The following is a 13270-nucleotide window of genomic DNA, read 5'->3' as shown; positions in this document are numbered from 1 at the left end:
ATCCCAGCTTCTTGTGTGCAGCTTAAGTCTCCCCATAGCCCTCGTCCTGCCCAATGAAGGAAGGCACTATAGACTTCCAAACAAAAGCCGACAATCTTTGGAGAAGACCTCCAGGCACCAGCCCAACACCCACCAATCCCTACACCTACACCCAAGATGTTAAAGCATCACGAAACTCCACATATCAGGCTGCTCCCACTCCCATGTGTTACTCACTGCGCGCCAGTACCAACGCGCTCCCCCTTCACCCAATCACCTTGCCAGCAGCGTCGAGATGTCAGAAGCATCACGAAAATCCACATATAAGGCTGACCGTGTTGCTTGGGACGCGTTGTCAGGGGTCTGAGACACCTTCCACCCAATCACATTGCATGCTGTGTTGAGATGTCCAAGTATCACGAAATTCCACTTGTAGGGCTGTCTCCGCTGGCTGTGTTGGGACGTGTTGACGCGACGAGGGCCAATCACCGTGCCTGGCCTGTCGAGATGTCAACTAATCGCGAAAATCCACTTATAGGGCTGGGCGTGTTGGACGTATTGGTTGGGACGCGAGGGGTTTTGGTGCCATGTGGGAGGGGCTCATGCTGGGGATCAGGTCTTATCTGATGGGTTGGCTTGGATGGTCCGGATGGGAATTGGGAGGGTTTACTGTGCAGACTGGATGGTAGATGGTTGGTCGGTTGTTGTTGAGAGAAGGATTTGCGTGTAATAGGTTCCAGATTCTATTATCTCACTCATCTCACGGTGGAGTTGTCTCTCTTTTAGAACAGGCTCATGGCTGCCGTGTCGAGGGGCCCCTGTTGAGAATAAGATTGAGATTCTAGACCATCCATCGCATACATAGTACAAACATAGTAGCACACTGACCAGACAGACGCCAACACGTCTCTTCGCAACCACCAAACCTACTTACCAGAAAGCAGAATCCTTAACTTCCGCCACAGCAGCTCCCACAGCCCGTCGTCTCCCACAATCCTCACAGACCCCATCAGCATCACCACCCACACCCACAACAACAAGACAGGACCGAAATACCGCCGCAACGCCCAGGCAAAGGCCCCCAACATCAAACCCGACAGCGGACATCTCCGTCCTCAACGCTTCGCGCTCGTCAATGTCATCCAGAGGTCTATCCCCCGAAGCAATCGTACCAACATGAACACTCACCACCCCAACTTCTTGTGTTCCAGTAACATATCCCAGCTCCTTCTTGGAGCGTAACTCGTCCAGCACCGCGCGAACCCGCTCGCTGGGCCCGATGACCCCCACGTTCTTCCGAACGAACCGACCGCCCGGAATCAGCCTTCCTATATCATATTCCACCACGCCGTCGGCGATCAAAACATCACCGGGGGAGATCTGCCTCCCGTCCTCGGCGTCAAGGGTTGCAGTACAACAGCCAACTACGATGGCAAGGTCGATGCTGGGCAGCGAGAGCTTTAGATCTAGTGCGCGTTTTGCGGCTCTGGTTTTCCCGGTGTCTGGGACCGGTGAGAGGAGGACGGTGGTCCGGCCATGGCGGCCGAGAATGGTCCCCGGCGCAGTTTGGGGGGTTTCGGGAGAGACCGCGTCGTCGGTCTCGTAGATCTCGTCAAGGATTGTCTTGATGAGTTCGAGGTGGTCGGGGCGGCAGAAGAGGGCGATTTGTGGTGGTGGTTGAGCTGCAGCTGTTGAGGAATCTGTGTCTTCGGGGCCAAGGAGATCGCGCAGGAGGTGAGGAAAAGCGGAGGCCATGAACAACGATGGGAATGGAGGCTAAGAATGGAACTTTTGTACTGTGGGATGGTATAGTTGGGGGCTACGATGAGCAGATTGCAAAGCTGGCTAGACATAGGCAACTTAGTGTGAAGCCTAGAATGCTTCGTCCGTGGAGTAATCTTCTGCGGCGAAGGGGGCATTGCCCAAGCGCCAGCCTTGCAGCATGACTCCACGCTGGTGTAAAGTTGTTCACTGGCAGATGCTGGCGCCGTGGCCGATGTTTTGTGGCCACGTTTGCTAGTGCAAAGCTAAAACCAGCGTCCGTGCTACAATGTGGATTTACATCACTGCAACCTGCAGGTAGTGTGTATTCCTTGAATTCAGAGAGAAAACCCTGCATCTATCACAATATTCTGCCCTGTGATCGAGGAACTCGTCGCTAGGAAGCGGACTTGATCTGCTACATCCTGTGTTTTGAGTCAGCAACCTCCCCCTCTGAAGACATAAGAAAACAAACCTCAGGGGTAGCGAATCGCTTGAGCGCATTCTTCTCCTGAACCGAGCGAAGCTTCTCCTCCGAGAACTGGCGGCCCCAATCCTAACACTCTTCAGCCAACATCCCCATCTTTCGGAGGAAGAAGTCTTACCGTCAAAAGCACCCCTGGCGCGACAGAATTCACCCGAATCGTCGGCGCAGCAATCACCGCCAGACTGCGCATGAGATGAATCAACGCGGCCTTGGTAACGGCATAAGGCTGGCAGAAATCAGCATCCATCCTTACTCTCAACAAGCAGATCAAAGATAGAAGGCAGAGGTACCAAACTACTCCCACTCGGCTTCACCCCCGCCACCGACGCCGTCGCCACAAAGCATCCCCCGGCGGCATCCAAATACGGACGCGCCGCATGAAACAGCTGGAAATGACTCTTCACATTGACCTGAAAGCACCGATCCCAGTCGTCTTCATGGTCTGCTTCATCTAGATCCATGAAGTCTGTCATCCGGGTCCAGCCCGCATTCGAGACGACGACGTCCAGCCGCCCGAAGGCGCGCACCGTCTCTGCGACCACGCGCGTGATCTCCTCCCGACGCGCCATGTCGCCCTGCAGCGCGATGAAGTTCGGTGTGGCGGAGTTGTGTGGTAATGGCGAGAGGGTGGCGAGCTCCTCGATCAGCGCGTTTGCGGCCGTGTGGTCGGAGTGGTAGTTGATGGCCACGCGGAGGTGCGCGTCGCGGGCGAGGGCGCGGGCGACCGCTGCGCCGACGCCGCGCGATCCGGCGGTTATGAGGGCTACTTTTGGGGTTGTCATTGGAACTAACATAAACTGATGTGATGTATTCGGGCGGCTTGGAGGGGGAGTTGGGTTGGGTTTTGAAGGGGGCATCCCGAAGGAGGGTCCTTCTCCCTTTCGGCTCCACATCGGAAGTATTTCAAGGTATGTACTGCACTTCCCCTCCCTCAAGTTAACTTTGTCCACTTCAATTCCGGCTACAAATATCTATCGGAGAGAATGCCGAATCTACTGTTTGCGGTGAATTTGGGATGATCGAAGACTTCGGACTTTGTTCCGAAGCCGTGAGGGCCGCGGGTGGTGGCGAGGGGTATAAAGATGCGGTACCAGCACAACAGTGTTACGGGGATCACTTCTCAAGTACAGTAAGCTAGTCAAACAAACTACACCATGGGCTATACATATCTCAAAGAACGGGCGCCGCAGAGCACGAAGTCGACGGCTCCGTCCGTTGACGTCTCGGCCATCGTCAAGGGAGTGATCGACGACATCCGAGAAAATGGCGACGCCGCTGTCCGCAAGTACTCGGAGAAGTTTGACAAATGGTCGCCTACATCTTACCGACTGTCCTCGGAGGATATCCAGGCGATTATGGCGGAGGTTCCGGAGCAGACTATCGCCGATATCAAGGAGGTACAGGCCAATGTGCGGCAGTTTGCCGAGGCACAGCGCAAGTCGATCCAAGATTTTGAGATCGAGACGCAGCCGGTACTGCCCCTCTGACGCTGGCCAGTGGAGTATGCTAATTGTCGACTGTACAGGGAGTGTTCCTAGGCCAGAAGAACATCCCCATCCAGACCGTTGGCGCGTAAGTCTCCTCGCATACGGGACAAAACTACATCTCTCTAACATGCTGGCTTCGACTACAGATACATCCCCGGCGGCCGATATCCCCTTCTCGCCTCCGCACACATGACAATCCTGACAGCCAAGGTGGCCGGAGTCAAGCGAGTGATCGGCTGCACGCCCCCGATCAACGGCAAGATCCCGAGCAGCACGGTAGCAGCCATGCACCTGGCCGGCGCCGACGAGATCTACATTCTGGGCGGAGTGCAAGCGGTGGCCGCCATGGCCATCGGCACCGAGACCATCCCCAAGGTGGACTTCATCGCGGGGCCCGGCAACGCCTTCGTCGCGGAAGCCAAGCGCCAGCTGTTCGGCGAGATCGGCATCGACCTCTTCGCGGGGCCGACGGAGATCCTGATCGTCACCGACGAGACGGCGGACCCGTTCACCGTGGCGACCGACATCCTGTCGCAGGCGGAACACGGGCCCGACTCGCCGTGCGTGATCCTGACCACCTCCGAGAAAGTGGCCCGGACGGCGATCGGATACATCAACCAGATATTGAAAGAGCTACCCACGGCGGCGCTGGCGGGCGTCTCGTGGGAGAACTGGGGCGAGGCGATCGTGGCGGATACGATGGACGAGGCCTGGCAGATGGCGGACGAAATCGCCAGTGAGCATGTGCAGATCTTCACGAGACATCCACGCGATGCGCTGGAGAAGATGACGGCGTATGGCGCGCTGTTCTTGGGCGAGCGGACCTGTGTGTCGTATGGTGATAAGGTGGGTGCTTCTCTGTGTTTTCTGTTGTGGTACTGATGACGGGTACGGGATGAGACTAATTTATGGTTATTAGTGCATCGGAACCAACCATGTACTCCCCACGAGAAAGGCTGCTCGCTACACTGGAGGTCTCTGGGTTGGCAAGTTCTTGCGGACCATTACTTACCAGGAGGTCACGTCAGATGAAGCCAGTGGAAAACTCGGGAAACTCTGCGGTCGCGCAGCGAGGGCGGAGTTCTTCGAGGGACATGCCCGGTCCGGGGACCTGCGAGCTCATCTGCATCTGAAAGAAGAATTCAAATGGATTGAACAGGGGCATGAAGGTGTGTCCGAAGGAACAGAAGAGGGTTGTCGGGACTGTGCAGTGTAGTTTTCTTGGAATGGCAAACTGCATCCATATTACGATGGAAGTCTTGTGAGAGACCATATCAAATCCCGTACTCATTACCCAGAGACGCGTACTGTTCTCAAGAACCGCTGCCTTGGTCATAGTCGACTCCACTGTAACAGCTTGCGAGTTGACGTCTCCTCTGACAGCCGATCTCCATCCCGCAGGAGCAATGGCAACGGCAAAATGTATAACTTTACTCCGTAACTTCTGTTCAAGGACCAGTGAGCATCTGACTCAGCGGCCTGGATCTGAGTCAGCGGCAGTTGGATTGACCCAATTTCTCCCAATCGGATAGGGCAAATCACGACCATGAAGCTATAGAATACGCAAGGCGAGATGAGACTGCGATCCAGCACGCTAAACTGGTTTGGACCATCTTAGCGCCAAGCACTAGCCAAGACGCAGATTGCGTGGGCTTGGCTTCGAATCAAGGGATGATCCTGATTGTAATTGCATTTCATCGCCACAAAGATTGAAGGGCCGGTTCACAGACTGCGCGTCCCAAGGGAAGAGACTTCCTGGTGGCTGACGTGGGAGCCGATTGTGAAAAAGGCAGGGATCGGCTGCATCTTATCTCAATCATTCACACTAAACTGTATCGGCTGTAGCCGGGTTCCAGGTCAGATCTTGGATTGAGCTAATGAATGATGGATTCACCTCCTGTCCATTTTTAGCCAGCCATGTGTGAGGCTTAGATGCATACACTCTGGGTGAGGACTGTATATCGTAAAATCCATCCCAATATTGTCATTACCTAGTAGTATTATCCCGCCAGCAGTTCATCTTCCTTCCGCAGCCTATGGCTCGAGTCCTCCTTTGCTCACACCTGCGGTGAAGGTTCTCGAAATCATTAGCCAAACCGAACTAATATCGATCTCTAACCGCCGTCGCAAAGCCCTATGGGGAAGTGTTCGCATTAGCGGCTTTTCCCTGCTGTCAGGGTCGAGCTTCTTCAGCGGCGTTCTGGCCTGTCGGCTCGGGACGCGCGTCTTTCGCTAACAGCCCTAGCGCCAAGACCTGTCCGCCGCGTCCCATGCGGAGACTTTGACCAACTCGGAGTCTCGGACAAATCTCAACTGTCAAGAGATTGAGGTCTTCGTATAGCGTAGATTTGTGTTTGTGAGTATGCGCATCGAAACTTGTCAAAGTGATCGTCTTGAATGTATGTGGTTGTTGAATTTCATACAGGTGTGCAGAGATCTGCCAGCAGATCGGTCGGCCAATCGGGAATACTCCGGCACAAGTTCTGTCACTAGAGCTGCAATAGTATACATCTCTAGCCACAGTGAAGAACAGACCCCGTTCACGTTCCATAGAATCCCTTTAGTATAGACTCGGAGGTGACGAGTCGCTTGAGCTCCGTATACCGATGGTACCGATAACTGCGGGCCCAGTCCACGCGGGATCTTGAACAGTGGACTCATCACTCACCCACAAACGATGCCGAATATAGGCATTGTACCTTGAGAATCGGATTCGCTCCCCACAAGGCGCTGTCAAGTGTTCCCGTCACAGACATGAGAGTATGTGTATCGGTGGGATACGAAGGACCGCGAGGGATGGCTGTATAAAGGCCAGCCAGGAGCCAGAACCACTGGTATTCTTCTCCCGCAGACCACTCTCCCTTCGTTTTTTTTCTTAGCCTTCCTCTTCTTCACATTCATTCATTAATTGTCGCTCATTGAACTTCTCTTCCAATCTGACTTCATCATGAAGTATTCAATTCTCGCCACCGCACTGGCGCTGGCAGCCAGTGCCACCGCCGCCGCCGTCCCCGCGTCGGCGCAGAAGCGCGAGTCCACGACGGAGTACATCCCTTCCTACTTCACCGACGGCTGCACCAAGGAGAAGATGACCATTCGCAAGGAATGGCGGCATCTGACCACCCAGGAGCAGAGCCACTTCCTCGACGCCCTGCAGTGCCTGATGGACAAGCCGGCGCAGTCCGGCCTCAGCGCAACCACCAGCCGATTCAGCGACCTGCAGGCGCTGCACCGCGGAATGACCAACACCGCCTACGCGGACATCATCCACCATGTGGGCCAGTTCCTCCCCTGGCACCGATACTACATGCACATCTACGAGACCCTCCTCCGCGACGAGTGCGGCTACACCGGGTCGATTCCGTACGCTGCCCCCATGCCCCCAAAACTCTTATCATGCCCCCGCTAAAGCACTATGCTAACATGGCAAAACAGCTACTGGAACGAACAGCTCGACGCCGACAGCGGCAACATGTTCCAATCCACGATGTGGGGCCCCGACGCCTTCGGAGGCAACGGCACTGGATCGGGCTCCTGCGTGACCGACGGCCGCTTCGCCAACATGACCCTGCACATCGGGCCCGGCGACGAGGACACGGACTACTGCCTGCGACGTGCGTGGGACAATGAGGCCGCCATCGCCAACGCCAACAGCACCGCGCTGAACGCGTGTAACGCGTACAACACCTACTCGCCGTGGTGGGACTGCGTCTCCAACATCCCGCACAAGGGGGTGCATACGAATATCGGTGGAGTGGTATGTTCTTTCACCTTACAATTCAGTTGCTGAGCAGTTATGCGAGTGTGAGGATTCTTGCTAACAGAGAGTGTAGATGGCCGACATCAAGTCCTCCCCCGGCGACCCGGTCTTCTTCATGCACCACGCCTACATCGACAAGGTGTGGTGGGCGTGGCAGAAGGCGGACCCCGTCAACCGCATGTACGATATCAGCGGGCCGACGCTGAACCACACGGCCAACGTTGAGCCGGCCGGCGGGTGGCAGAACGCGACGCTGCATTACGCGCTGTCCTCGTTTGAGATCAAGCCTAATGTCACGATCGGCACGGTCATGAACACCCAGGGTGGTTATTTGTGCTATGGCTATGATTAGCGGGTGGTAGCTTTCAGGATAGAGGGGTTGCGGGTACGGGGTGGGAGTAGGCTTTAGTCAAGCTGTCTTGTGGATGGTGTTTACTTTCGACTTGCCGATAGACTTTTAGATGAGAGTTTTGTAATTACTGAGTGTGCATAGTGTACATTTTACATTCACGAATCTTCTGTGAAGTTCGCAGGGCAGGCATATTATTATGCGTTGCCACGTCCACAGTCGTCGTAGCCCGTATGCCAACAAAGTGCAAACACCGACTCGGGAGAACCCACAAGACCTATCACATACCAGCGGCAGCATCATAGTGCCAGGATTGGCGGGAGAGAGTTCATGCCTCCGAGTCGTCTCACGAGAAGATGTGCAAGGTAGCGTGCTGCTGGGTTCGACGTTTTGAACGAAGCTTCTAGTAGAGTGTTTATTGAGAGGTGTGATCTGATTGCAGATGGTATTTATATCGCGTCGTGTCCTGGCACTTCTCGAACCCAGCTCCGTTCGCTGCGAACAATATATATGCCCGATATAGACCCTAAATATAGATGTATATCTCACTCCTCCCTTCTGTGTGCACTTCTTCGCTTGCAATCATTCAAAGTGTTGCTGTTGATCCAGCACTCCCCACTTCACTCATGTGTACTGCACAGTAGATATTCTCAGGCAAATTTCACATTGCAATGCTGTTCTAGTCACCAGAGCCAGAGTGGTCTGCGGCCCGGTCCCTGGCTGCTCTGGTTATGCGTGATGGAGTAGCTCAGGATCTAATATGTTGCTACAGAGAATTTGGTTATACTTCGCCCACAGCGAGATACCTATCTGATATTATTGAAACTTGACTACAGAGTACGTGGTCGGGACTTCACCTGTCAGCGCTGGAACGAGACGGTGAGGCTTCTAATTATTATTCGCCCAAGACAACACTAAAAGTATCTTTCCTCACTACGGGTCCTTTCTCCAGGGTAAACGCCGGTTTCCAGTGTATAAACACGTCCCGATTAAATTATTATCAACCTCAAGAAGAGAAAGAGTCTAAATACAACATGAGTCAAGACTGGTTTCGCCTCCACTCCTCTCCCATCAATGCCCCTTCTCCTCGCACACAGAAAAGAGATCTCGAAAAGGTGGAACTTTGACAGGACTCTGTGACACCTGTGTCAAGTCGAGACCGCTTTACAAGACGTCGATGGGCTGGCACGGATTGTAATTAGTACAGGCGATCAACCTCGGATGCAGCACGGGCGTGCCGAGCGATGTCGGCGATTGCACTTACGATGTTGTTGTTGTTCAAGATGGCGTCGTCGCTCAGGACGTGGTTGAGGGCGCTGACATCGACGTTCTTGACGATGTCGGCGCCGTCCGCAACGCTGACATCCTTGAGAGCGCTGATGGGCAGGACCTGGGTCTGGTCGACGTTCTGGCTGTTGTCCTGAGTGTTGTCGGAGTTGGCCTTGTAGGTCACGTCGGTGCTGGAGCCGCCGGGGGCGGTGGGGGCGGCGACGGCGAAGGCGGCGAAAAGGCCCATGAGGAGAACGGTAGGCTGCATCTTGAAAGTGGTGGAGAGACTCGAAGCGTGAGCTTGAAAGTAAGGTTTGTTTGGGTAGTTGGAGGAGGCTGGAGAGAGAGTGAGAGATGCTGTTGGGATGATTGAGACAGAATGGCCCGGTAGTCTGGGGGTTTAAATACCTTTTTTTCCATGCCTTCACATCTCGCACAATCGAATCATACCCAGTGAGGACCGTTCGCCATTCACCCGTTTAGGAGATTCAGGGGCTAATGTGATCAATTCGATTGATGGTGTTGCGTTAATTGCAGGTCAGAGTCCATGCAGGAAGGCTCGATCGTCGCGGGCAAGGTGGATGGTGCCTGTTGATCGAAATGACGAGCCGACAATCAGACTTCAGTTGAAAGGTAATGTTAGTCGAGAATATTGCCTCCCACTGCATTAAACCGATAGATTCCTGCCGCTCGTCACTCACATGCCGCATTGGTCCAAATAAAATGACTGCGCGGCTGATAGGTCACATGCGGCCAAACTGTAAGCCAGGGGTTCGCCAGACTTGAGAGGTCTCCAACCGTGATTTGCATAGGGGGCTCTCTTGGCTTTGAGGGATGGTTCGGTCGAGGGCTGGGGACGAGCAGCCCTGATCAATAAATGGCGTTGTATCCTTGCATCATGCAGAATCCCGTCGTATTAAGCTTATTCGGGGTTGAACGAACTCGCCGGTGGAACCGTATCATATCCCGCCGCTCTTTTGGTCCAACCATTGCCCCTGGCTGGAACTACACTCCCGGGTTACCTGAATTACAGTCCGTCAAGGATTTTGTGATCATGCCACAACATAGAGAATATGGCTTGGATGACTATGGGCTAAGTCTAAAGAGTTGTCTTTATGACTGGAATCTCTCGAACGAAATGGGTTATATAAACGATTGTTGACCTTCTAGCACGACCAGCCGCTCAGGGATGGTACTGTAGTCTCATCCCAAGCTTAACTGCTTCTAGGTTTACTGGGTCGGTTAATGCCTCTGCAAGAGCAAATATGCAATCTTGATTCAATACTTTAGCTATTGGAGTTTGCGCATATCGTAGTCTCAACAAATGGCGAATTAGACTTTATGATACTAAAACTTCATCCTCGAGTCTATCTGTAACCCCCACTCCCACTCAAAGATGCCTATGGAGTATAAGCAGACAACCTCTTGAGACATTTTGAACCAACATTGTTTATTGTGGTGAGACCACTTGTTTTCGCTGCTAATGCAAGAACTATCCCATAACGACATCTCCATTCCTCGATGGTCTAACGGTCATGATTTCCGCTTGTCAATCCCAATAGGGAACAAGCGCGGGAGACCTGGGTTCGACTCCCAGTCGGGGAGAATTCTTTTTGCCTTCTTCCCTTCCCCCCTCCATAAGGAGGATAAGGAGGTATACTTTTTGCCAAGATGCCCTCACATCAAAAAATATCTCACTAATTCTAATCGGGTGTCAACACCATACACATCACAGAGCTGTACTCCTCCCACCACCAAATGACCCTCGGGTTGTTGCCGCTCTGATGCTGCTGTGTCACATTCATACCCTCGTTTCCCCCTTTTCACCAAGCTCACTACACCCCCGACTCCCTCTCCTTTGCTTGTTCTCGGACATGAGACATTTTCCTTCATCGGTCAAACATTATTGTAGCATGTCAGCAGCCGGTCAGCGAAGTAATAGGCACCTAGACCTGACTCTACTTAGCATGGAAGCGTCACAGTCCAGCGCTAACAGAAAGTGGCTTCATCGAGAGTCGTACGGTTCTTGAATTACAGCCTCTGAGACGGGCAACAATGTGTAACCTACCGGCGTTATCCCGTAGTAGCATCCATGTCAGAGCCACCAACACTAATGCACAAGGTCTGACAAACTTATCGATCTGAGCTCTTGTCCACAGAAATCCAGCCATTCAGCCATCTATGAAAGCAATGGTGTCTTCGTGTATCCGTCGTGCTGACATCCAACGGCTGTTCTTGGGTGCTTGGACGGACTTCTATAATGCGTGGCGCTTGTGCTCGAGCTGATCAGGTACTGTACCACAGAGGGCATGTGAGTCGGTTCAAAGTCTGATTGCTCAAACGCCATGTTCCATACGAACTGCTGCAAAGCACGGTTGAAAGAACAGACAGCTTTAGATGATGCTCAGTTTGCTCTCATCGACCGTTTGTTGCCCCGCACGCGCGAGGTCAGATCAGAGGATAAGGGGATGAGCAAAAGAACACCCCACCAGTTAGTGAGAGGCTGACTGCACCCAGTAGAGGGGCTGAACGTCCAGGAACCGTGTAATGAGGCCCCTCTCACCACACTTGCGAATGAGCGCTCGCGGAACAGTCGCCGGATTACACGCCGTCAGCTCGGGCTAGCCCGCCGGATACGAGGATTAGCATCGGCTACGGTGCGGCGGCTCGCTCTCTTTGTTCCCATGACTGCCATCCGAGCGCTGATGACGAACCCTGCTCCCAGTGAATGGTTCATAAAAAGCGTCAGCTCACATCATTCACCTAAAGCTTCTCTCTTCTCGCAGCGATGGTTCATGTAGCCATCTTGTACAAAAGCTAAGGAGGTCGGCCTTGGCCAACTTGAACCACTCCCTCCTCCTCTCAACTACCTCCATCCCATCCTGCACCACCCTCAACACCACCATCACATCTCTGCTACCATGGCTCCAACCCTGTCCGCAGCCAATCCCTCAGTCTGGTACCGCCCCGACTACGGCGCCAGACTCAAGCCCTCGACCCGGTTCGTCTACAACAACTGGAGCGAGATCCCTGACGAGGAACTCCCCACCCACCTCCACAGCATCGTACGCCACTCTCCCTCTCCCCTCACCCCCCCCAAACCAAATTAACCATCAAAGCGCAACCGCGCCTGGCCGCTAGGCAACTACCCCTGCATCGGGATGTGGATCTTCCTCCTACCGGGGCTAGCGGGCTTCCCGGAATTCGACAGCCTCGTCGCCCGGGCGCGCGGCCAATCCACCTCGGGCTCCTCCATGATCCTCGACCTCGGCACGGGCCTCGGCCAAGACCTGCGCCTGCTGGCCGCCCACGGCGTGCCGACCACGCGCATGGTCGCCGTCGACCGCGAGCCGCGCCTCTGGCAGCTGGGGTACGAGCTGTTCCGGGACGCGAATCGCATGCAGGCGCGGTTCATCGAGGGGGATTTCCACACCATGCCGGACGCGGCGCTGGCCCCCGTGCAGGGGAACGTCGATCTGGTGATTGCGGCGCAGTTCCTGCATCTGTTCAGCCGGGCGGGCCAGCAGGCGGCCTGTAAGCGGATCGCCGCGCTCTCGAGGCCCGGGACCACGGTCGTCGGGTTCCAGCAGGGGCGGCGGCGGCCCGTCGAGTATGTCCGGCCGTGGGGGGTGACGTTCTACCAGAATCGGGAGTCTTTCGTGAAGATGTGGGAGGCGGTGCAGGCGGAGACGGGGACGCGGTGGGAGGTCGTGGTCAGGGAGGTCGAGTTGGAGGAGTGGGGGATGGAGGCGGAGGATGTCGCGTGGATGGAGGGCGTGAAGTTCGGGATCGAGTTTGTGATTACTCGCGTGTCGTAGGTTGGAGGCGGGGTGTTGGGGTTTTGGATTGGAGATGCTGCGTCTTGGGCTTGGTCATAGGGAGTTTTGCTTGGAGGGATTGAATCGAGGGATACTGACTCGATTGGAGTGGTTAATGATGTACGGTTTCGATGATTTGGGTCGGCTTTGGGAGGGCAGTGTTTGGTATTTGGATGTGTTGTAGATTATCGCTGTAACTGTTCCTTTCATCCTAAATTCGGTGTAGCTGATCACCTCGGTGGCTTGTCTACAATCAACAGACCTGGAGATTTTCCTCCCGGATGTAAAGAAGCGTGACCATTAGGTCACAGAATAATGAATGACTTGAAATTGAAGATGGCTTTGGAGAAAGAACTGTTG

The 13270-nt window shown here is 54.4% G+C and overlaps 6 protein-coding genes and 1 non-coding gene across 7 annotated transcripts; 4 read left to right on the top strand and 3 right to left on the bottom strand.

The window, feature by feature from the left end:
- Positions 1–252: 252 nt before the first annotated feature.
- BO86DRAFT_409828 (uncharacterized protein) lies at positions 253–1734 on the bottom strand (the record flags this gene model as incomplete). The annotated part of the gene is made up of 2 exons (XM_025674442.1): positions 253–478; positions 914–1734. 2 exons carry the CDS (start codon positions 1732–1734, stop codon positions 253–255), a joined length of 1047 nt encoding a protein of 348 aa, XP_025527889.1.
- Positions 1735–2078: 344 nt separating this feature from the next.
- Positions 2079–3009, bottom strand: BO86DRAFT_312879 (SDR family NAD(P)-dependent oxidoreductase; the record flags this gene model as incomplete). The annotated part of the gene is made up of 4 exons (XM_025667977.1): positions 2079–2165; positions 2216–2296; positions 2346–2453; positions 2518–3009. 4 exons carry the CDS (start codon positions 3007–3009, stop codon positions 2079–2081), a joined length of 768 nt encoding a protein of 255 aa, XP_025527888.1.
- Positions 3010–3320: 311 nt separating this feature from the next.
- BO86DRAFT_430061 (histidinol dehydrogenase family protein) lies at positions 3321–5272 on the top strand (the record flags this gene model as incomplete). Its single annotated transcript, XM_025675675.1, has 5 exons — positions 3321–3699; positions 3753–3799; positions 3861–4560; positions 4634–4883; positions 5247–5272. Exons 1-5 carry the CDS (start codon positions 3382–3384, stop codon positions 5270–5272), a joined length of 1341 nt encoding a protein of 446 aa, XP_025527887.1. The 5' UTR covers positions 3321–3381.
- A 1389-nt stretch (positions 5273–6661) lies between these two features.
- Positions 6662–7826, top strand: BO86DRAFT_430059 (tyrosinase family protein; the record flags this gene model as incomplete). Its single annotated transcript, XM_025675674.1, has 3 exons — positions 6662–7077; positions 7150–7471; positions 7548–7826. 3 exons carry the CDS (start codon positions 6662–6664, stop codon positions 7824–7826), a joined length of 1017 nt encoding a protein of 338 aa, XP_025527886.1.
- A 973-nt stretch (positions 7827–8799) lies between these two features.
- Positions 8800–9445, bottom strand: BO86DRAFT_389231 (uncharacterized protein). Its single transcript, XM_025672074.1, has 2 exons — positions 9088–9445; positions 8800–9005 (listed from the first exon to the last, which is right to left on the bottom strand). The coding sequence occupies exons 1-2, from the start codon at positions 9358–9360 to the stop codon at positions 8988–8990; spliced, it is 291 nt and encodes a 96-aa protein (XP_025527885.1). The 5' UTR covers positions 9361–9445; the 3' UTR covers positions 8800–8987.
- A 1162-nt stretch (positions 9446–10607) lies between these two features.
- Positions 10608–10697, top strand: BO86DRAFT_t133. The gene has a single exon. It is a non-coding gene; the product is annotated as a tRNA-Asp (tRNA).
- Positions 10698–12013: 1316 nt separating this feature from the next.
- On the top strand, positions 12014–12991 carry BO86DRAFT_430057 (class I SAM-dependent methyltransferase; the record flags this gene model as incomplete). Its single annotated transcript, XM_025675673.1, has 2 exons — positions 12014–12157; positions 12212–12991. The coding sequence occupies 2 exons, from the start codon at positions 12014–12016 to the stop codon at positions 12908–12910; spliced, it is 843 nt and encodes a 280-aa protein (XP_025527884.1). The 3' UTR covers positions 12911–12991.
- Positions 12992–13270: the final 279 nt, after the last annotated feature.

The sequence above is a fragment of the Aspergillus japonicus genome (genome assembly GCF_003184785.1).
Source record: "Aspergillus japonicus CBS 114.51 unplaced genomic scaffold BO86scaffold_23, whole genome shotgun sequence".
NCBI lineage: Eukaryota > Fungi > Ascomycota > Eurotiomycetes > Eurotiales > Aspergillaceae > Aspergillus > Aspergillus japonicus.
Note: the sequence above shows the minus strand (reverse complement) of the source record. Positions and strands in the feature narration are given on the sequence as shown.

What these genes read in the sequence shown, in the direction of transcription:
- BO86DRAFT_389231 (XM_025672074.1), bottom strand. Translation starts at nt 9,360, where the DNA reads ATGCAGCCTACCGTTCTCCTCATGGGCCTTTTCGCCGCCTTCGCCGTC.